This window comes from Diadema antillarum, unplaced genomic scaffold (assembly GCF_040938485.1).
Source record: "Diadema antillarum isolate AM-2024a unplaced genomic scaffold, OU_Dant_1.0 seq00001629_RagTag, whole genome shotgun sequence".
NCBI classification, from domain to species: Eukaryota; Metazoa; Echinodermata; class Echinoidea; order Diadematoida; family Diadematidae; genus Diadema; species Diadema antillarum.
The window spans coordinates 745,476-769,380 of NW_027272338.1; the positions used below are offsets into that span (position 1 = coordinate 745,476).

Below are 23,905 nucleotides of genomic sequence, written 5' to 3' on the forward strand. Positions count from 1 at the left end.
TATAATATAATTTTCGGATTAAAGGGCACACGTATACCTTTGATGTAATGGACATCAGCCAGTGGACATTTCATCACCGAGGAGAGAGGAGGTTAAAAATGTAAAAAAAATATATATGATAAAGGTGTGGTTATTCATGTTGTTATTTTCTTCCCTATTTCATTTTAGCATGTTCACTTTACTTTGGTTCAGGCTTTAAATTCAAATAATCTTCAGTAGTTCTTTCTCAACCTTTGGAGCATAATACTTCATAATATAGTATACGTAGCAGTTTACTTGTCATCTTTGATTTCTGGAATTGATGGTTAACCTTTGTTTTTGAACTATGAGTTATGGAGCTGATGGTTAACAAGTGTTTTGAACTATGAGTTAAAATAATCACATATATCAGAATATAGGCGTAATCATATTATGTTCAGAGAACCTGTAATGGTGTCAGGATAATTCGAACGGCAGTAATCCTATTTACTTACAAATGGCTTGTAGTACATCCAGTGTATACATCAGTGGCAGATCAAGGCGGGGCGCACCGGACGCTCACCCAACCGTTTTTTTTTTTAATGTCTTGTTAAAACAGAAGAAATAAAAAGAACAAAAAAAGGGGGTGCGTGCACCCCTTTAAATTTTGAAAAGGCGCCCCAACTCCTTTTGCGGAATTCTTGGATCCGCTCCTGGTATAAGCAGTAAAATGTGCGATTTTGTCTGATGAAATATATTTCTATGCTACTTCGATATTGGCGGTACATTTGGAAAAGCGATCTTTATAGTGACAGTGAAATATAATACTTTCATGGGCGGATCCTAGCGAAGTGACGGACACGCCATTGGCTGCCCTGAGGCAGCGAGTAGCTACCACAGCAATATTTATCATGCAATTACTCAGCGATATTACTGGTTAGACTTTCCAGGCAGCAGTTTATTAGTGGGCAATCAAACGTGATCTTGATGCCACTGGATAGTACGTTCAATTACCCGTTCCTAAGGCAAAGTTTTGGACATTTGCTACTGCAACGGAGCGGTGCACTCATTACTGCACGGAATCATGACAAAAAATTCTAAAATTGCAGGTGGATTAGCAGTGCTGTGGATTACCTCGTGCTGTTTGATACGGACAACACCAACAAGACGCTGTAACTCAGTACTTTTCAGACATATGAAGAGCTTTCTCTCAACAGGAAATTAAGAAGAATATCAAAAAAAAATGCTGGTGGTACTGGTTTTAACTGTGCATACGTTTGTCTGTAGCTCTACTGCTGCACTTTCAGGTAAATGAATTCGCGAATATGTATCGTTTCCCTTCTTTCAATTGCTTCCTATTGTCATAACTCATCCTTGTGCATTAACTATACTTAAGTTCTCAACCCGTTCAATACTGAATTCTGAAACCTCATATTCAATTCAATTCAATTCAATTCAAAATCATTTTATTTCCATAAAGTAACACAAAGTAATATACATCGGTGTTAGATTTAACACCATGGGTGTTAAATCTAACATCGCTCAAACTTCAATAAAGAACCACACCCACAGGTGTAGAAAATGCACTGTGATGGTGTTGAAAAGTGTTCACCTGACACTTCGTGGTGTTAATTTGACACTGTACCTGGTGTTATTTTGACACTGTACTGGTGTTAATTAAAAAATGACACCACATGGTGTTGATTTGATATTTGTTGGTGTTAATATCGATGGTTTAACACCCGTCCAGCTTCAATAAGAGACCACACCAGCTGGTGTTACTGTGGTGTAAATTTATTTTCACATTTTTTCAAAAATCTAGTATTTTAATGTAAAATTCTTGATCGTCTTGTTTAAATCAAAATCAACAAGAAGTGCAATTACTAAGAAACTCTTCAAATAAAAAAAAACAGTTTTACATTTGGAAATGACACCCGGAGGTGTTAATTTAACACCGTAAATGAGCACCGAAAATTTAACACCAGCTCGGTGTTCAGCATTTAACACCGGACTTTTTGCAGTGTAACGCTTACATGAGTACGTATTATCAAAAGGAACTTTGAATCACGTAAGTTTCAACAAAACATGAATACAATTATCATAATGATATCAACTCTGGTTTGGATAAATAAACAGGTAAGCAAAACAATCTTCATCTATAACCCTACATGGAAAAGAGCAATTTACAAGAAAAGCATAAATTGTAAAATTGTGTGAATTACACTAGAAGGAGAGGGCATCTAAAGATCCGTCATGGACTCATAGACTTAATAAAAGACCACCAGGTTCCCGTAAAAGAATGTGCCAAAATAAGACCGATGTACAAAATCATGTTTTTTTACAAACATTTATTCATGAGGTAGGTCTATACGTCTTTCGCTGCAGCCATTAATGAGGGGGGATAATCACAGACACAAAATTAACTGGTCTTGTTCTGGATGCATTCTTAATCGCATAACCCAGTAAGGCACAAAAAAAAAAAACCCTTCGGTGAGAATGAAACCAGTACGTTAATTTAGTTCACAGCGCCCAGATGTTCTGGTAAGAATTTGATGGTTGTGTGAAGAAATAATAATAAATGCGTATATCAACCAAAAAAATATAGCATGTTTATCTACTGGAATACAGAATTTCTCTTTCACTTGACGCTCTTATGTTTTCATGAAATATAATATAAGCAAGAACAGTTGACGGACATGCTTGTTTCTTCTTCTGTTTTTTTTTTTTTTTTTTTTCATACAAACTCCAATCAGCAGTACAGGGATCTGATGTCCGTTTAGCTGGTGGCGAAAGTTTGAATGAAGGCCGAGTGGAGCTGAAAGTTAACGGATCCTGGTCAACGATCTGCGATGACGAATGGGGCTTACGTGAAGCCTGGGTTATCTGCAGAATGCTTGGGTACCCTGGAGCAGATCGCGCTGTCAAATATGCAGAGTTCGGTCCCGGCACAGGAACAATCTTACTCGACGACGTGATGTGCGAAGGTAGTGAAATAGACATCTTGGAGTGTGCTCACGACGGATTCGGGGTCCATGACTGCGAGCATTACGAAGATGCAGGGGTGGTGTGTTCAAACACGACGGGTAAGTTTCTCTCCTGGGTCGTTTCTTGATTAAAGTCATTTACAATTGACGTGAATTACTTACAAGATTTGTGTTTCAGCAAGTGGGACACAAGGTAGTTTAGAGATTATCAGAAAACTGTCATGACAATCTGCTAGTAAAACAAGAAAAAAATCGAAAATTTCCGTCCGTCAAATTCATTTATTTTTGCGCATGACAAATTTTATTAAGTGGCTGGTTTGATTTGTCTTTCAGCCAGAGAGACACCGGTACGTCTGGTTGATGGACAAAACCCATGGGAAGGCAGAGTAGAGCTGTACTACAACGACAACTGGAACACGGTATGTGACGATAATTGGGACATTCTTGACGCTCGTGTTATTTGCTCTATGCTTGGATATCTTGGGGCTTTACGCTCTCCATCAATGGCAGCGTTCGGCTCCGGCACGGGACCCATCCTGCTGGACGAAGTGACGTGTGAAGGCGGCGAAAGTGACATTCTGGATTGTTTCCACGATGGCCTCGGTGTCCATGACTGCAGTCATAGCGAAGATGCAGGCGTAGTGTGTTCGAACCTTACCGGTAAGTTTTCTATTTTGTTTATTACTCAAACAAAGTCTTACCAAAAAAGAAAAAAAAATGTGACAGAATCGAGAGATTGTCACCTCCAAAAAGGCAAAATATTATTGTCTTCGTATAATGTAAAAGGGTTGCACATCATAAAGGAAAACACATGAAACAAGACGACAGTGTTTCCTGTGCCTCGTATTCAAGTTCTATGAAAACAAATGAGTAGGTATACTGTTTTTACCCTGGTCTGTCTGTATAGCTCTTTCGGTTTCTTGCAAGAGAGAGGAAACGTAGGTAATCCTTCAAACTTACTGATAATGTTTCTTCCACACTACGTTCTCGTAATGAAGGTTGAGTGGATGCCGTCATATCTTCTACCAATCTGGTGGTCTTGCTTTTTCTCTATTTAATTCCATCAGCTTTTGATGGTCGTGCATTTCAAATCACGTGCATCAACTCAATTTAAACACTTGTGTTTCTTTATTCAGTACGTCTTGTTGGAGACAACGGCGAGCATGGCTTGGTCGAGATTTACAGGGATGGTGCGTGGAGCAAGGTGTGCAGTGACACATGGGGACTTGCCGAAACCAATGTGACTTGTCGGATGTTGGGATTCCCAGGAATCATGGATTATGGCGTAACACCAGTGGATGGCATCAATTCATCTGCTGTCTTCTCTTATGGTATACGATGCACGGGTAACGAGACAAATCTAGACGATTGTTCGCATCATCTGAAGAGGAATGACACTTACAACGCGTGCATGGAGCTCGTACACGTTTCTTGCGGAATCAAAGGTGAGAAGGCAGATCCTATGCTGTGAACTGTCGCCGAAAAAAAAATGATGAAATAAAAAAAGACTTTCACCTTCCTTGTTCCCTGGGAGGAGTGGTGGGACATCTAATCGTTGATTTAAACTAAACTCCTCAAAAAAGTCCTGCAATTCCAATTTGATGAATCATATTTCTCTTAAAACTACATCATTCCATTCAAATGTGACATCATAAGAAAGCCTGATTAATTTTCTTTACAACAACAACTCACTTGTTTATATTATGAATTCCTGGAATGCACAGAACGGCTGAGTATGAGGAAAGGTCAAATGTGAAATGTTACAGAATAGAGCAAACGTGTTATGTCAAGCAGTATAATTCCCATTTGCTTTGTCGTTTCAGGGAAGGAATGTGCTTGAAAAGAATGCAGTGTGAGATTATCATTAGATTCCAGGCTCCAGAAGATGGAATAGTATTTGTATAGATATGAAATCATGGATATGGCAAACGAGTGTATTTTTTTTTGACCTTGGACAATTATGATTCTTCATAATTATGATATTCACCGGCACCAGAAAATGAAAGTGATTTCAATACGCACTACATTTTCATCCCAACTCTTTCTTGACAGATCAAAGAGATGCCCAATCAGTATCCACACCTCTCGTGTTAGGACTCTGCTCAGAAACATGCCGCCGTAACGAGCACAGATTCTGCTATTGCGATTCAATCTGCAACAGACTCGGTGACTGTTGCCAAGATTTCAATGCAACGGACGCGACATTGCCCATAATACAACGGAACATACCAGGACCGGATCATTGGTCTTGCGTTCAACTGCAAGTGGGAAAGGCGACTCATTACTGGAAAATCATCACGAGATGTCCACGCGGCTATGGAAATATCGACACAAGTATGAATTGCGAATTAGCTCGTAATGGGAGCATTCTTACCGATGGACATGGCATTTTCTACGCCAACAGATATTGCGCGAAATGTCACGAATTGAAACTGCCATTGCTGCTCATGGACTATGCGATGTATAGTGGCTGTCCTAGCAATGCGTCAAGTATTGCTGGGATTGTACCGTTGTCAAGGAAGGTCCCTTGTGTTCTCCTGGTAAATGAGAGTTATGACACGCAACCACCGCGTCAATGCGAGGCGTCATCCAACGAAATCGTGGGGACATGTCCAAGCAACAGTTCGTACAACGTTTCTTTAAAAGAAGCATGTCATCGATTTTCAGCTGTAGTGTTTGTCAATGGAATGGCGTACAAAAACAAATATTGTGCTGTCTGCAACGCGGCTTTAACAGCTGAAGAGACAGATGAAATATTTCTTTGCTCATCGAAACTAATAACTGAGCCCCAAATCAGCAGAGCGATCACGTATATTGTGTCTGAACATGAGGTACAGCTAGTTCCCTTCGTCAAACCGTCCTGCCCTGTAGGGTTACGACTAAACAACTCCCGATGCGCACCTGAACACACAGAGTGGCCGTCCTGTAAAATGTTGTATTTCACCTACTCGATATTGCGCATAAATGGCAAAAACTCGTGCTTCACTGAACTGTCGTCAACCGATATTAGCTCCGTTTCATACGGGAACGAAAACACGACACGGTATGACTATGATCTAGTCAAATACGATCTTCCTCCTGGAAGCCATATTGCAGACAAACTGAACAATTTCACAAAGTCCCTTAATTTCACGGTCTGTTCCGAACGAGAATTGGAGCTATCGCAATTGTGTATTGTTGATGGTGAGCTATCCAGCAATTGCACGGATACTTGGTATATTGGTCCTCCCGAACAATTCCAGCCAGTGCAGATCAACGGGACTGAGTATGTCATCTTCAACGGATCCTATATCACTCCTATTCTTTGGAAAAACACGACTGTCTACAGTGGAAACGACAAATTTCACTCTTTTTCTGTGAGAGCAAATTTCAATTTATGCGGAACACTTGAAAACGTCATGGATTGCCCTTCCGTTGTAATTCACGCATTCCGAAAGATTTCACTCGGAAACGGAACAGGACTGTTGTTTCGCGGCTTGACCATATTACCAGGAACATTTGCCTTGCTGCCGAACGGAAGCGCGCGAATATGCTGGTCACTTGATTTGGCAGAAACTATGCTGTACTTTGGCTCTTTTACTACATCCCAGAGGATATCAAGTCACGTTGCAATGGGGTTGTCCTCGTTTTGTCTCTTTGCAACGTTGGTGACCTATTCTGTACTTGCACCTCTGCGTAACCTTCAGGGCTTGTGTATCATAAACTTGATAATCGCTCTCTTACTGGGACAATTGCTGATAGAATATCCTGCAACTTACTTGTTTCCATGGCCTACTCTTTGTCTAACGGTCGGTGTCCTTGCCCACTTCTTTCTTCTGGCTTCATTTTGTTGGATGAACATCCTTGCCGGAAATCTCTATCGGAGTTTTTCTCTCACGCATGTAGTCCAACGTAGTCGCGGGACGGTAAGAAGACATGTCAGGCGATACTGTCTAGCAGGCTGGGTTACTCCAGGACTGTTCGTTGCTGTGTGTTTCTTCGTTCATCTTTGGGGGCGTGACGCGCTCTCCTTGCGATACGGGGGTAGAGGTTGCTGGATACAACCGTTTAAAGCCAACGCCATCGTATTCCTAGGACCTGTGGCGATTAGTCTTGCCCTTAATACTGTGTTCTTCATCCTGACCATCAGAGAAATCAGAGCAATGAAGAGTGATTCTGACGTCTTGAACCATGACAAGAAAAAGGAAAAATGGGAAGAACTTTTAACATTTATCAAGGTAAGTGGTCTTTCAGCAACCTTGTACCTTAGGAATGTGTGTGTTCTTTCTCACCTTCTTTAATAGGATTCTAAGATTTTGTAAATGCTCACATATTTCCATTTAGCCTATTTCAATTCTGCAATTTTGCACATTTTAAACTTTTTGTAATACGTGAGAGCTCGTATCTTGCCAACACTTCAGATCTCGAGTCTCATGGGGTTCGGGTGGATCGTCAGTTTCATCGCTGTCGGAATTCAGCTGTCATTTGTATTCTACGTGTTCATCGTGGCCGTCGCGATCCAAGGAATTCTCATCTTCTGGTCATTCGGCCTGAACCAGAGGGTCAGGAGAATGTGGGTGGAGTGGGCAAGGTCGAGGCGCTTGTACCACTCGCAGCATTCGGACACGGAGAGAACATCCATCCATGTCGGTTTAAAGAAAACATCAACTCACTCATCATCCGTCTGAGTTACATTCATATTTGTCATGAAAAGACTGTAGACCTTAAGAAAGCATGCAGGAAATTGTTTACAGACCCGTAAGCAGTGTTAAGTGTACCACGCATGCTAGGTGTACAATGCAATAGCTTTGAGTAACTATTGAGCATCCTTAAGATAATTTTCAATGATTATGATTACATCGATTGTTTGTCCGTTTGTGTGTTCATGGCATGGTTAAACAGATGCATGGAACGCTAAATGATACACGATGTAATGCGTATCATATGACAAAAGGTCTGAATGTATCTATTTGTGCCTGTGTGTTTCGTGAGAGCTTGTTTACGTACATATGTTTGTTTATCTATTGAGATATTGTTCTCACAATTCAACCGGTGCGTCCTTTGTAACATTTGCAGGCATGAACAAGATCGTGACCTCTGTTTGGACAAAACTATAATAATTTGAATAAGGACAAGTCCCAAGCCAACAATGCCGCAGTATAATTTTGGTACTGAATTCCTGTATATGTAGCTCTTTATCCATAAACGCTTGTTATGTACACTGCATAAACATAGAATTCAAATTGGTCTTTACAAAGACATCATGTCGGAATGAAAATGTGTCAATTTGAAATAGAATGCTTATTAATTTGAAAGCTGTTTAAGAAAATTTGAAGCAGGGATTTGAACCATAGAACAAAATTCAAATACAAAGAAAATGAATTGAGTGAAAAATTTGCGAAATTTGGCAACAGTAAACATGGTTAATGAAACCATTACAGCTCATTTAGCCTCACTAACAAGCAATCATTGATCGTAATGTTATGTCATTTCACGCACAATGAAATTGTATGTGCATAAAACCTTCATTAATCATGTTAATTGAAACACAATAGAGGCACTATTCTGTGCCTCTATGTGTATGAGTAATATTCTCTTTAAGCCTTCTTGTCAGCTACATCTTCGTATGTTTTTCTTTGGCTGTACATTATAAGTATTTGAACTATGAATTTAAGAGGTCACAGTCAATCTATTTTTGTGCATAAATCTTTTTTTTTTTGATAGAGAAATGGAGGGAATTCAAATTAGGAGAAAAACCTTCTTACTGGCACTCGAAGAATTATGTAAACACAATTTGTATATACGCCATTTGATTTTGTGTATCTATTTAACGAATGTTGTACAGAGTTGTGTTCTCAATGAGGTATGTTATAAAACGTGTAGTATTACGCAACAATGTAGTTGATGTTTGATGATCAGATTTTGTTAAAATTCTGAGAGAGATACCACAGTTCTGAAATCGAGGCTTGAAGGCTTCTAACTATTAAAGTATACATAGTGTTAGAAAAAATTCAAAGATCCATTGTCATGTGTCTAGCCATGGACCTACTGCTCATGGAGAGTCATGGCTTGATAATCAATTCATGCACCTATTTCTGTCAAATTCGTCAACAAAACCATTTTAGACACGCTTTCCTGCTGTGATGTTATTATCACCGCCGACAGGTGGCCTGAATACAGGCAACAAGGTACTTTGAGAAATGTAGCAACCATACGCGCAGAAGATGTGCATAACCCTCTTAAATCAAGACAAATGCATGTGCAGTTGTACTGTATATCAGGAACTTATATCTCTCGCTTGACTCCTCAGCCAAAGAAGGTCGACATAAGTAAAACGGTACTTTTGTCAGTTACAAGGCACAGTTACCCCTTTTTTATTGTCCAAACATCGCATGGTACCCATTAAGATGCACATAATAAGGTAGCGGAGGTGACGATGGATCGAAGAAAGATTTATTCATAGTCAATAAGTCTAGTAAGTCTACCGTCTAACAATTGAATACCTGAATGTAAAAACGTTCGAAGTCCATTACAGAAAATTCAAGAAAACTTTAAATCATTAAATAATTTCTTAGTAATTGTAGTTTTTATCAGTTAATGAAATGTTACTTAAACAAATTTAAATGTATAACAGTCATTTGACTAATCATCTTTAAGGGTCTCCAAAGATGATAGCCTGATTTGGACTCGGGTTTATTTGTATTCAGGTATGAAAGTCTTCTCCAATGGGTTGACGTCAACACAGTCACTGGTCATGCAACCCCCGAGTAATACAGCCTACGAGTAATAAAACCCACGAGTTCGAAGCTAGGCAGTTCAAGGCCCATTAGTCCAACACTGCCGGGCGTATCAAAAAGAAACGTTACACTTAAAAAAAGAAATTGTCTAAATTACGTTTCAGAATATTTGGAAGGTTTTTTTTTTCATGTTTATGGATGCCAAATAGTCTCATCTATCGAGTGCAATCAACATATAAATTTTCGTGAACGCTTGGCTGAACACTGACGCTCTTTGTCCAGAGTGTGAAAAATGACTTGCGCCAAATTGAAAGAAGATGGAAAATTCAGTTCAAAAGTGTTTTCATTCAAACAAATTGCTCTTTTATTCACAGTTTTGATTATGTGATGATAGTTTAGGAATTTTCTGGCGATTTTCTGTCACGTTGTAAATGATTCCATTGTGTTATGGAAGGTTGATTAACAACATCAAGATCTTTTAAGCACAGTTATCACAAATCATGCACAGACATATCGAACCCACATGCAAGTCACTCAGTCAAGAAGAAAAGTACAAAATTAATGCATCCTCAGATCTTTCAATCAATACAATCAACCAATCTATCTATCAATCAATTAATCGTTCATTTAATCAATCAATCAATCAATCAATCAATCAATCAATCAATCAATCAGTCAGTCACAATTGTATGCATGCTGCATAAAAAGCGGCAGATCGACATAGGGAATATCAACTCACCCCCCCCCCCCCTCTCCCGGCTTAAAGGCTGATCAATGTTTGAAAAACTGATATATTTGTTAATTTGTTCATTTAATCAGCCGATTGATTATTTCAGTGACTGAAAAGTGATAAAGTGATTATTTGATTGATTCACTGATTAATTAAACGACTCAATGACTGACTAACTGATATATATCGGTTGATGTATTGATGGGTTTATTGATTGATTGATTGATTGACTGATTAATTTGTCAATCGATTGATTAATTACTGGGATGAATGATATGAATGTTGATGAATTTGGTACCACTACCACATTAATGAATAACTGGCATATGGTATTAGTGTGTCCGTGTATTGTGAAAATTGTGCTTTAAAGATCTTGAAGTAATTACACACTCTAATTCTCACCAATTGATTTAGAAATGAATCATTAAAATTACGATAAAGCTGACAAAAAAAAAACCTCAGACTATCATAACATAATCAAAGCTTTAAGCAAAAGAGCAATTTGTTTGAATGGGAGCACTTATTTGAACTGCTGGCTGAATTTTCAATCTTCTTTCAATTTGGCGCAAGTCATATTTTACACTCTGGACAAACAGCGTCAGTGTTCAGCCAAGCGTGAACCAAAATTAGTTTTGTTGATTGCACCTGATAGATGAGACTATTGGGCATCCATAAGTATGAAAAAATCTTCCAAATATTTTGAAATGTAGTTCGGATAATTTTGTCAAAAGTGTAATTTTTTTATACGCCCTGTATAGGTACACAAGGCCTATGAGTCCAACACAAGGCAATACAAAGTTTCAGCTTTGAGACCGACATTACATTGCTAGGCAACTCAATGACTCATGGGTCTTATTTTGCTTAGCGTGTATGCTTATTGGCTATAATTGCTCATGGAATGTAAGACTCATGGGCCGTATCATTTGATGAGCGGGTTAGATGTTGTCAATGAGTGTAAATCGCCCTGTTGAACCAAATCTGATAATCTGCTCATAGTTGCCGTACAGCTGTAATCACTTCTCAGATTCACAGAATAGAGGATAAGCCTACTAAAAAAAAAAAAAGCATTTCTTTATATTTTCGGGGTTTTTTATTTACTTTGATGGATTTTGAAACTACAAATCTTAAAGGGATGGTACACTATTGGTTGACATGAGAATTATTGGGCTTTTAACTTTTTGCAAAATACCGAGAAACCACTTTAATATGAAATAGTACAGAGCATACCATTTGAAGTGGAATTCAAAGTTTATTTGATGAAAATCTGTTTTGGAATGGCTGAAACATCCCAAAAAAGTCAAACAAAGTTATCATATAATAAAAGGTGGGTCCCACCTTTTTCCTTTTTTTTTTTAAGGAATGTTCTTTTTTATATATATCTAGGCCATTTCAAAACCGATTTTCATCAATTAAACGTTGGATTCCTCTTGGAATTACATGCTTTTTCATATTTCATTAGAGATTGTTCATTATCTCACCAAAACATGTTAGAAACCTGAAATTAGGCCTTAACCAAAACTATAAGATCACTTTAATGAATTATACAATATTGCAAATGTTAGTTTTCTCAATGTGTTCCGAATTTCTCCCATTTCGTGTATGACGTAACAAAGACTAGTACTTTTATATGAGTATGATTATGTATATGTATATATATATATATATATATATATATATACATAATTCAAACATCGTTAAGAGATCTATATAGAGAGCAAGCTAGGTGCGCATTGAGGCAGTTTTTTGTGTGAAACATACATAGAAAGATAGCGCATTATTTTGAAATAAGTCGATTTGCTTGGTTTTTTTTTTAGTTAAGCTGTAGTTACACTTTAGTAATGATTCAACTCATCAGATCATAGTATAGTAGCAGTCAACAATCTATAACACATCTTTCGAGTTGATGACGTTTTTGTTTTGAAATGCCACTATAATACATCTATGTCATTCTACCTGTCTCAAAGACATTACAATCAACACCTAGAACATTTCCTTCTCACAAAACCTCGAAGGTATCTATAGCTAAGCTACAGCTTCCCATAAAGAGATTCAAAGCTAACGTCCCTATAAATTCTTGAGAGAAAATTTTGATAAAGTAGGACCAATGCACCAATGCAGTACCATAGCACGTACAATGATGCATATGTCACACAGGAGACGGTACAGCGGCTTTGTGAAATTGAATTTACCTTATTGAAAAAAAAAAAAACATATGAAAGAGATTCCGTAAACGATACTTGTTTATAATGGCCTGCCTCGCGTTCAAAATGGTGAAACGAGTAACCAGATTTCATTTCGTCTCGCCTGCATGCATTTGAATGAAGACCTCAATGTTTGTCCCTTTGGATCTTGGACTTAAAGTAGATACACAGTGACACCGCCCCCGTCGCACCCGCGTGAAGACCCCATCTGTCACTGTTTTACACGGCTGAGAACGATTTTGCATTTACCAACCGGTTGCTTTAAAACGACGCCGTAGTGCCTATCAAATCTACCCTATCAAACGAATACAGCTTGAATTTCGTTATTTTCAAAAGTTCCATTTTCATTGTATTTTGGGAAATGTAAGCATACACTGACTGTATGCTCGTTAATGGACATTATCGATCTAGGTAATGGGAATGGATTCTGTGCGACTATTGATCATCACTGTGGCAGGATTTCTGTTTGGTGGAAACCTTTTAGTCGCTTCTTTGGGTGAGTATGATATCATTGTTTAGTTAATGCACGTGATCCACGAAATATCTTTAACAGTCATTCTGTATTATACAGTAGATGACCTGGAAATGCAATTTTCTTCTCTCGAATCTTCTAACCTTATGTGATTCAATGTAATCGGAGAGAAACTGAAACGATTCCCTTCTTTTTTATTCGTGGAATACTTAAGAGTAATGTTATGCATGTACGAATGCATACACAGGCGGGCCACACTCACACCCACACCACTCATATGTGCATTTACAGCTGCGCAGAACAATATATTGTTATCATGATATAGTATACATAATTTTATACATATATATTATATGTGACTCTGCACCTCAAAACAAACAAAAAGTCGCCAGACATGAATTTTTAGTTAAGACCATGTTCTGAAAGAGCAGACTTTAAGCTTTAAAATGATGTATAACTCAAATCAAATGGACTCTCCTAACCTATCTAACTATTGGAAAGAAAGCACAAACTCAGGAAAAATGTGAACTGAGAAAAGAGGCTCTAAAGTACAGTGTCTATTCAAGCGCTAAATCTTTACCAAACCGTGCTGGCTGTGCGATGAATGAGACAAAAAACAGGAAGTACACCACCAGAGTAACAACAATGAAGGGATTATCAGATTAAACTGATATTAAGCATGCCTCATTAACACATTCTGTCTATGATTAATGCTAACTTTCAAAGCAGTAGCACCATCCTTTCAAAAGTTATTAGAGTTGAAAGTGAAGAGTGTGGACAAGGTTTTTCAGAAATGAAAAAGGGATTCTAAAGACACACATAATCACACTATTCTACCAAAAATGTTCGAGATAAACTGCTAAAAAAACACACTTTCCTGCCCGTTTTATGATACCAAATTTTAGCATAATGTACAAGAAGTCCCGCTCTTTCAGAAAATATGAAAAAGTCAAGTTCGGCTAGGTTGACCCATTTCACTTATTTTCAGTCCTCACGCAAAATCAGTGTGTGCGACTTTATGTTCGTTTTGAGGTGCACAGTCACATATATATATAAATATATATATATATATATATATATATATATATATATATATACATGTATATATATATATATATATATATATATATATATATATATATATGTATATGGAGACATTAAAATTTTATATTTGGGTTACCTGGCTGAACAGCTATAGGAATTTCAGAAAATGGCGGCAATTTTCGGTATGTAATTTTAGGTGTCCTGTCTCAAAGTGAGCCTACTGGCATCATCAATTAGCCTTTATCTCCCCAGCGAATTATGGTTAGTAATATAGCGCAGTGTAAAGTTTAAGATGATTCACAACATTAATGTGTGGATGATTTTATTTGCCAATGGTATCCAGTAATTCCGTTCAATGGGAATATCATAATTGAATCTTGTTTTACAACATACAGTGTATCTATGTGTAGGACTATATAAAAGTGATGTTCAGTACAAATTCAGATGCATTTTGTTTCAAACATACTTAGATAGAAAATAATTCGATCTGGAAGTCTGTGTAATCACGAATGATGATCACCGATTCGGAAACCTATCAACCATACCCTTTGTTATTTTTGAAACATGGATTCCTATTTCTATACACCGACACGACTATTGGTGAGACAATGGCAAAGCCATTAAATCGTGCTGTATCTGTGGATTGTAGCCTGTTTTCGAACCACTGTGTAATACATAAAAGACATGCAGTCTCATTCACTATATAACTGCCTTCTATTCTTTAGTGCGGCTGTCCTTGCCGATTGTTGAGAAAACGTAAACAGACGAAGAGAAGTGGACGTATTTACTGTTTTACAAAAGAAAAAGAGGAAGAAGAAAAACACGTCTATTCAGTCTGCGATCTCTCAGCATTTGATCAAAATTCCTCCTTGTGTTAGAGGTAGACACAGATCGACCTATAGATCGTGCAGGGGAGGGGGATATAGGGTGGGAGACTATGACGGTGATCAGCTCTGGATACAAATTCACCATTGATGATATTTACTATTGCCTATTCTATGCATTGAATTGTTTGTTTAATTGTTTGTTTATCTTTTTTATTTACACATATCAGATAATCAGTAACTGCCAGTATCTAGATAAAATCATGTAGAGTTCATTAATTCCGTGGGACATGATTGTTAATGCATGGTGGCTTAAAACTAACAAACAAGACTATGTATAATCCGGTTATATAGCATGTACACTGTAATTATTAGCATATAATGGGACAAAGCATCACAAAACCTCAAAAGGTCACCTGAAGTGAAAAAAAAAAAATGTTTGTCACACATACTTTTGACACGATTCAAAGTCTAAATGATTGAAATGACTGTCTCATCATGTTATCTCACCAAAATTGAATCGTCCTAAAACCAACGCAGGTAAATGATGGATATAACCAAACAAGTAAAAAAAACCTATTGGGCCCTATGAGAAACTAACTTTGAAGTTTATATTCATATTTTGTACAATAAAGCTTCCCTGTCACTGTTGTGGTTGTAGACCTAGTACAATTATGAATAACATGCTAGTTAAGATCATGTCCAAGTGTAAAAGCTATCGCCGCAGCTTTCTAATGCTACTTTGGGTTTACAAGTGTGCTTGAAAGGCTGAAACTGGGCTAATTAAACTGCTACAAATACTGCCTGTTTTCGACTGCATGATTATAATTATTTCTAAAATTTTGAATGTATTTTTGCGACTGTACTGTACGTGTTAGTCTTTTTGCTTTAATAGGAGTAATCAAAGCGCCTTGAGGAGTATTGATGGGATATAGCGCTATAGAAATTCTATGTAAGCATGTACATGTACATGTATGTACACTGCATGTATGTATGTATGTAGGCCTATGTATGTATTATTATCTAATTACTAAAATCATTTTGACGTTGTCAGTTGATATTGAAAACCAGTCGAGTAGACTCTAATGCGCATTCCTATATCTCTATTGAAAATACATCCCATGGTATATTTCACAGTATAATGCGTTCGTTTATTAACAATTCATTTTTCCGGGTCAGATATCAAGCTAACGAGTGTGCATACCCGCATTTCTGCCATGTCAGTAGCTAAGTGCACATTAAAATAGAATGAATGAATGAATGAATGAATGAATGAATGAATGAATGAATGAATGAATGAATTACAGAGCCTTCTATCACCCGAAGTCATCCAAAGGTTGGACTACATCTTTCCTTTTTTTGGTACAAATATGAAGCGGGATTGTCGACGTAATAATATAGTGATATAATCGGCATTACAAGTAGTGAGGAGAAGGAGCAAGTACGAAAGTTGGGAGAAAATGTTCCACATACAGTTACCATGAACAAAGTTTCTGGCAAACCAGTCAAAGAAGCAACTCTTTTTAAACAGTTGTGATGTGTGGTATACGTCGCATGGTTGCGTGTGATCACCTCAAAGGCAGTCACTGTGTGAATAGAAAAATTGGGTCGGGATAATTTTGCTCCAAGAATGCACCATTCAATGGTGTGTCTGTCACTCTAGCGGCGGGCAATGTGTCACACCAATGAGACTGTCATGCGGAATATCACGGTTTGCCAATACATGTACAACACAACCAGGTCAACTCAAGTATAGCTATTACACACGTTGACTTTGTTTGGACACTGCTCATCTTGTATTCATATACATGTAGCAGTAGGTTTGATCCCTGTGTGCAGCAGGAGATTCATGGTTATAAATCCGAGCACTGATAACGGTTTTCAGAAGGCTCACCCTGATATTTCCACGGCATTGAACCTTTTCTATACACATGTTTTAAGAGGGACGCTGTGGGTAGAAAACGATCCTCACTAAAACAGAGCAAAATCAGACCCATTATGGGTAACATTGCAGGTATTACAGGTATGGCTGTGAACTCGTAAACATAAAATCTATGATAGATCTCGTGTTTACCAGTTCACAACCATAACAGGGCCCCGTTTTATCAAAAGATAAAATTGATCATAAATTTCCTTACCACACAGTCTGCCATAGACTTGCAGTTGAAATCAACTATAATAATCAATTTTAACTCTTCATAAAACAGGGCCCTGAATGTTACAGAGCTTTTAAGTTCACGTTTGTTCATTTCTCAACAGAAAACGCATTAAGTGCAATGAAAATTATTGGATGAAAACACGCACGCACACACCCACACACACACCCACACACACACACACACACACATTCAAAAGGCACGTACAGACTTATTGACACCTACACGCACACACGATACACATAATATTATTGACGAAATGGAAAGCAGTCCTATTGTTGATAACAAAACACAAGAATTTTCCTCCTCCTCCTCGTCTTCCTTGCCCTCCCCCTTCTCCTCTTCATCATAATCAGGATGGTTCATGAATGACCATGTGCAAAAACAACGATTGTAAGAGAACATTCAAAGGAAAAAAGAACAAGAGGGGAAAAAGATACGTGCAACGTAAGTGCATTATTTATAAGGATCCCCTGGCTATGAAAAATCAGCCTTACCACCCTCATAACTACTCTACAGAAGCGGTGATTCCTCCCTCTTCGCCACATTTTTGTTTTTCTGACAAACCAACTTTATTTCATCTTCGAATTAAGAAACCTTGTTCGTCAACACTGAAAGCCCAATAAGAGTTATCATTCAAATGGTTGCTAGTAATGGAATAGTACAAAAGAATAATCATGATTAAGATTTGCTTTTGAAAAGCTTAGCATGTGTGATCCTCCGGAATAACCCCACAAATGTTCGAATTAAGAAATCCCCTATTTTTTTCCTTTTTTTTTCATTTTCAGATCAACGAGCCTCTAGGTATAGGGAAAAAGTGTGTTTCGGAATAACGAATCTTTGGATAATGAATATCAACCAACCTTTAGGCCTAGTTAAAGACATTTCTAGAAGTTCATATCCGTGTGTTTTCTGTTTCCGCAGACTCTGGAAATGGTTCTGACCTTGTCACTCCAAACCCGAAACAGCTGACGAGGATTTGTCCAGAGTCCTGTCGTCAGCAACTGTCGGCTTTCTGCTACTGCGATACAATTTGTCACAGCCTGGGTGACTGCTGTGAAGACTATACTGGACGTGCCCTGAATCAGACGATGAGAATATCTGGAACAACAATACCCGACATTGAATACTGGGCATGCGTTACTGGTCTGAAAGTAGGAGACGTACTTCAAGACTGGTTACTAGTACACAAATGTCCTCATGATTTTGGGAATACTTCTATACGTGAACAGTGTGAATCGGTTCGAAATGAAAGTATCCTGACGGATGGTCTCGGAGTATTTTACGCTAACAAATATTGCGCGTCGTGTCATAGTCGACATAACAATACCCCTCTCCTCGAATATGCGAGGTATGAGGGCTGCACGACAAACCCTCTACGTTTCACCTGTTTCCGCCAAATAATCGAAACGAAGAACATTAATCTCCCTCCAAGAAAATGCTATGCCTCCTCAGGCTCTATTGTCAAGACATGTTCTAATAGCTGTGACCATAACTCAACCACGAGAGCATCGTGTTATCAATACTCAGCTGTAGTGGTAATCGCTGGAATACTCTACAAAAATATTTATTGTGCCATGTGCAACTGTGCCACTCGCATGGATTTCAGAACTGATAAAATTCCGTGTGCCATATTACGGGAAGCAAACTTTGCAATATCTGTTGTTATTACGGAGGAGGTGACTGCGATTGAAAAGCTGTTACCTCAATCCTGTCCACTTGGACTACTTTTGAATAATTCAAAATGTCTGCCCGAGGATGCTGTGTGGCCAGCCTGCACTGTGTTTCATACCACGTACTCCGTTCTTCGCGTACGAAGCGGGCAAACCTGCCTCCAGGGACTAGGTTTGTCATCACAGCAAATTCAGTTTACATACAATATTGGCGACGGGACTTATTCGGAAACGTACGCTTTTTCTGAAAGTCATTTGCCCTCTCGGCCTCAGTTGGAGAGCATCATACGCAACTTGACAAATGCGTTCAATACCACAGTTTGCCCAGAGCAGGAAATAGCGCTGGTTCAGCAATGCCTCATCAACGGTGTGAACTATTCCGATGAGAACTGCTCGGGAGAGTGGTTTCAAGATTCCTACGATTCTTTCCTACCAGTCCGAATCAATTCATCAGTTTACGTCGTATACAATGAATCATACATAGAACCTGTAAAGTGGAGAAATGTTACTATCTACAGTCGAGAAGATCTAACTACATTTGCTGCCCGTCATGAGTTTCACCTGTGTGGATCACCCACAAGTGTCATGGTTTGCCCTGTGGTTTTGATTCATTCGTACCGACTAACTGACATCGGGAATAAAACTGTGCTAACGTACAACATCATAGACATCCCACACGGGAAGTATATTTTGTTCCAGAATGGAAGTGCACAAATATGCTGGACGCCAGACCTCGCAAACCATTTTGGACCGTTTTGTAGAGCTCAAGTTATCCTTGGGCATGCTGCCGTCGGTCTATCCACACTCTGCTTAACATTAACACTAATGACATACATGATTCTTACGCCTTTACAGAACATCCAGGGGCTATCTATCCTGAACCTCGTCGTCGCGTTGCTTCTGGGTCAGGTGCTCTTAGAATACCCTGCCACATATGTGTTTCCTTGGCCAGTAATTTGTCAAGTTGTCGGCATTCTCTCACACTTTTTTCTCTTGGCTGCTTTCTGCTGGATGAACATTCTCGCCTGGAATCTCCGTAGAAGTTTCTCGAACACTATGTTCAAAAGAAATCCGTCTCACACCGCCCTACGAAAGCGAATAATGCGATATTCCTTAGTTGGATGGATGGTTCCAGCATTATTTGTTTTGATATGCGTAGTTGTTCATCTGTGGGGACGAAACATCCTTTCATTGAGATACGGAGGGAGAAGTTGTTGGGTGTATCCTTTCCGAGACAATATCATCGTGTTCTTGGTACCTGTCGCGTTCAGTCTTTTACTGAATGTTCTCTTCTTTGCCTTTACCATAAAGGAAGTTAGCGAAGCGAAGCGAGGCTCTCACATTCTAAACCCCAACAAGAAGAAGAACTTATTAATTGACATGAAAATATATATCAAGGTGAGTATGCTGAAAATGCCAGGTATTTACATCGAATTCGACACGAGACATGACATTAGATGCGACATGACATAGACTTATTACTTATGACATGATAACATTGTACCCTTCAATATAACCATCGAAATGATGTTCATTTGGATTTGAAGAGCATGCACCGAAATACAGTGTAATGCATAAGAATGTTGTATCGGCCCTATGTTCCTCCCACTGCGGTATTACTTCGTTGTAATTGCCACCTTATCATTATCATTTACTTTATGTGGTCACTTTTCTACTTAAAACCATACGTGCATTCAAATCCATCAATATTTTCTTTTCTTTCATTTCATGTATTTCCAAATTCTCATTGAAATGAAAAGAATCAGTTGAGAACAATGAAATGATATCTCATGCGAAATACAATCGATCGTAAACAACTAGTACTTCTCTACACATCCAACTCCTTAATGTATTGTATTTATGGTTCCCGCTGCCATGTCGACTTATTATGCGCGTAAGACTTTAATTATTAAGCTTGATGATACATGCATAAGACAAGTCCCTGTTTGAATAACCAAAAAAAAAGGTATAAACAAAAACAACTTGTAGATATTATATGGTATTTCTCACTTTTAAAAAGAGCAGACATGAAATGTATAATAGCTCCGTACATCACTGCACGTGATGGACACTATGGTAATTACATTTATCGTAACATTGTATATCCACGCATCCCCTCTTTACTGTAGATTTCCAGTCTGATGGGATTCGGCTGGGTGGCAGGTTTCATTGCTGTGGGCATCCAGAAACCTGCGGCCTTCTACTTGTTTATCATTGCCGAGGCTCTCCAGGGCGTTGTCATCTTTTTCTCGTTCGGACTCAGTCGCAGAGTTCGAAAGATGTGGTAGGAATGGTGGAGGAGCAGACCGTACCGTCCCCTAGGGGGCATGGTCAGGGCAAGGAAACGTAGTTCCGGTGGGACCAAAGAAGCTCACAGCAAGTCGACAACATCAATTTGACCGGCCCACACGGCTACCTAGCAAATTCTGGTTTCTGACATGGTGTCTGAGATGGAGATCTCTCACTGCAGACGCAGTCATGGTCATAGTACGAGAGAAGGCGTAGTGACAGTCACTCGGTCACTTATGGTATACCATTATTGGCTGCACAGCCTAAAATATCAACTTCAGGCAGGGTGCCTCGATCGTCCAAAGCTATTTCTGGCCTGTTGGTCTGATGCAAATTGTGGTATCAAGAGTTTGAGATATTACACTCTTTTGAATGTAGAGAAAGACGAATTAGGAGACGCGCAAAGTATATCAGAATCATTCGCTTTCATTGTAGTTTTCATGAATTGACAAAAGAAAATGAATTCAATCGAAATTGTTTGTTTTGGTATCAGCACAAATTATTGTAATTTACACACACATACACTCCCTACACACACACACACACACACACACACACACACACACACACACATACTCTCTCTCACACACACACACTCACATACAGACGCCCTCACACACACACACACAGACACACACACACACACACGTGCATATGGATAACATTATAGATACATACATGTGTACATGACGTGACCCTGCATCACAAAACCAACAAGAGTCGCCAGACATGGATCTTAAGTTAAGAACAGATTCTAAAAGAACATACTTTACGCTTTATGATTTAAAAATCAGTCCAAGTGGACATTATTAACCTTAGATTTTTATATTGAAAAGAAAGTACACACTCTGGAAGAGTATGTACACTGCAAAAAGTCCGGTGTTAAATAGTGAACACCGAGCTGGTGTTAAACTTTCGGTGCTCATTTACGGTGTTAAATTAACACCTACGGGTGTCATTTCCAAATTTTAAACTGTTTTTTGAAGAGTTTCTTAGTAACTGCACTTCTTGTTGATTTTTAATTTAAACAAGACGATCAAGAATTTTACATTAAAATACTAGATTTTTGAAAAAATGTGAAAATAAATTTACACCAAAGTAACACCAGCTGGTGTGGTCCCTTATTGAAGCTGGACGGGTGTTAAACCATTGATATTAACACCAGCAAATATCAAATCAACACCATGTGGTGTCATTTTTTAATTAACACCAGTACAGTGTCAAAATAACACCAGGTACAGTGTCAAATTAACACCACGAAGTGTCAGGTGAACACTTTTCAACACCATCACAGTGCATTTTTAACACCTGTGGGTGTGGTCCTTTATTGAAGTTTGATCGGTGTTAGATTTAACACCCGTGGTGTTAAATCTAACACCGATGTTTTTACAGTGTAATGAGAAAAGATGATCTGAAGTATAGGGTCTAGTTATTAAAGCTCTTAATCTTACTTAGCCATGTTGGCAGTGTTCATAGCAATGAGTGGGGCAAAATTCAGGATGTAAAGTTTCGTAGCAACAGCAGTGAAGAGATTAATCAGGCTCTATCAACACGTTGCATAGATGACTAATCCACTGGCGTAGCCGGGGGGGGGGGGGGGGCGATGGGGGCGGTCGCCCCCCCCCCCCAAGATTTGGACCGGGGATTTGGGAGGCGGAAAAAAAATGCGTGTATACTGTATGCATGCACATGAAGCGGGTCTCCTTTGCAACCTTTCATCAAATAAGATATTTTTTTGAATATTTCACTCAAAGTGTGCACCAGATCGTTGAATTTCAACTCAAAATATGCAAAATCTCTCGTGCTTGGGAGGGGGATACCCCCTCCCAAACCCTCCCCCTCTGTGCCTCTTTCCCTAGCTTAGTACACTTTTTAGATTTGCACAAAAAATATGAATGATTCTGAGTGCACAAGACTTATCACTTATATTCCGAAAACTCAAGGTTCCCTCATGTATAAGGGGAGTTTCCCCTTTTAATCGACCCTTTCCTCCCTCAGTCCCCCCCCCATCAGTTGTTTTTTTGTTGCTGTGATTTCCCAAATGTTGATTCCATCAAATTATGCGTATACGAGATATCTCAATTTCGACCTTAAAGGACAAGTTCACCTTCATAAACATAAGGATTGAGAAAATGCAACAATATTAGTAGAACACATCAGTGAAAGTTTGAGGAAAATTGGACAATCGATGCAAAAGTTATGAATTTTTTAAATTTTTGTGTTGGAGCCGCTGGATGAGGAGACTACTACAGCTTGTGAGTCATATGCGTACAACAGTATAAAGAAAATATAAAAGAAAATTCAACATATTTTCACTTTTTTCGCATGATAAACGAGCAATTGACTTGCCTCTTTCTAAAGGCAGGGGGAATAATATTACCCATAACATTTATCGGTAACGAGTCAGGGGAATGTGTATTTTTTTTTTTCAAAAGATGGAATTTTGTGAAATTCTCTTTATATTTTCCTTATATTGTTGTACGCATGTGACATCTAAGTTATTCATACACTGCAGTAGTCTTCTCATCCAGCGGGTACTGCACAAAAACTTCAAAAATTCATAACTTTTGAACGGATTGTCTGATTTTCCTCAAACTTTCAATGATGTGTTCTACTAATATTGCTACATTCTCTCAATCCTTATGTTTATGAAGGTGAACTTGTCCTTTAAAAAGGCAAAAGCTCCATCGGAAGGGAAGGGTGGAGATAACACTCGCCCAGGCCTTCTCCCTGCTCGCCCGCCCCTCCCCCCCCCCCCCTTCCGCCATGCATAGAAGTAGACTGCGGCTATACCCAGGGGGGCATTTCATCAACGAGTTCGTCGGAGTTTTCACCGACAAATTTGCTATCAGCCAATC

General features: G+C 38.7%; 1 protein-coding gene across 1 annotated transcript; it reads left to right on the top strand.

Annotated features, from left to right (window-relative positions):
- Positions 1-1,160: 1,160 nt before the first annotated feature.
- LOC139711248 (uncharacterized) lies at positions 1,161-21,046 on the top strand. The gene is made up of 10 exons (XM_071623162.1): positions 1,161-1,265; positions 2,715-3,041; positions 3,276-3,602; positions 4,079-4,387; positions 4,995-5,108; positions 7,017-7,159; positions 7,343-7,571; positions 18,010-18,326; positions 19,614-19,874; positions 20,888-21,046. Exons 1-10 carry the CDS (start codon positions 1,202-1,204, stop codon positions 21,044-21,046), a joined length of 2,250 nt encoding a protein of 749 aa, XP_071479263.1. The 5' UTR covers positions 1,161-1,201.
- Positions 21,047-23,905: the final 2,859 nt, after the last annotated feature.

What these genes read in the sequence shown, in the direction of transcription:
- LOC139711248 (XM_071623162.1), top strand. Translation starts at nt 1,202, where the DNA reads ATGCTGGTGGTACTGGTTTTAACTGTGCATACGTTTGTCTGTAGCTCT. An exon ending in AACTTTTAACATTTATCAAG is followed by an intron (nt 7,160 to 7,342) that starts GTAAGTGGTCTT and finishes CCAACACTTCAG; the next exon opens with ATCTCGAGTCTCATGGGGTT. An exon ending in TACGTGAACAGTGTGAATCG is followed by an intron (nt 18,327 to 19,613) that starts GTTCGAAATGAA and finishes ACGCCTTTACAG; the next exon opens with AACATCCAGGGGCTATCTAT.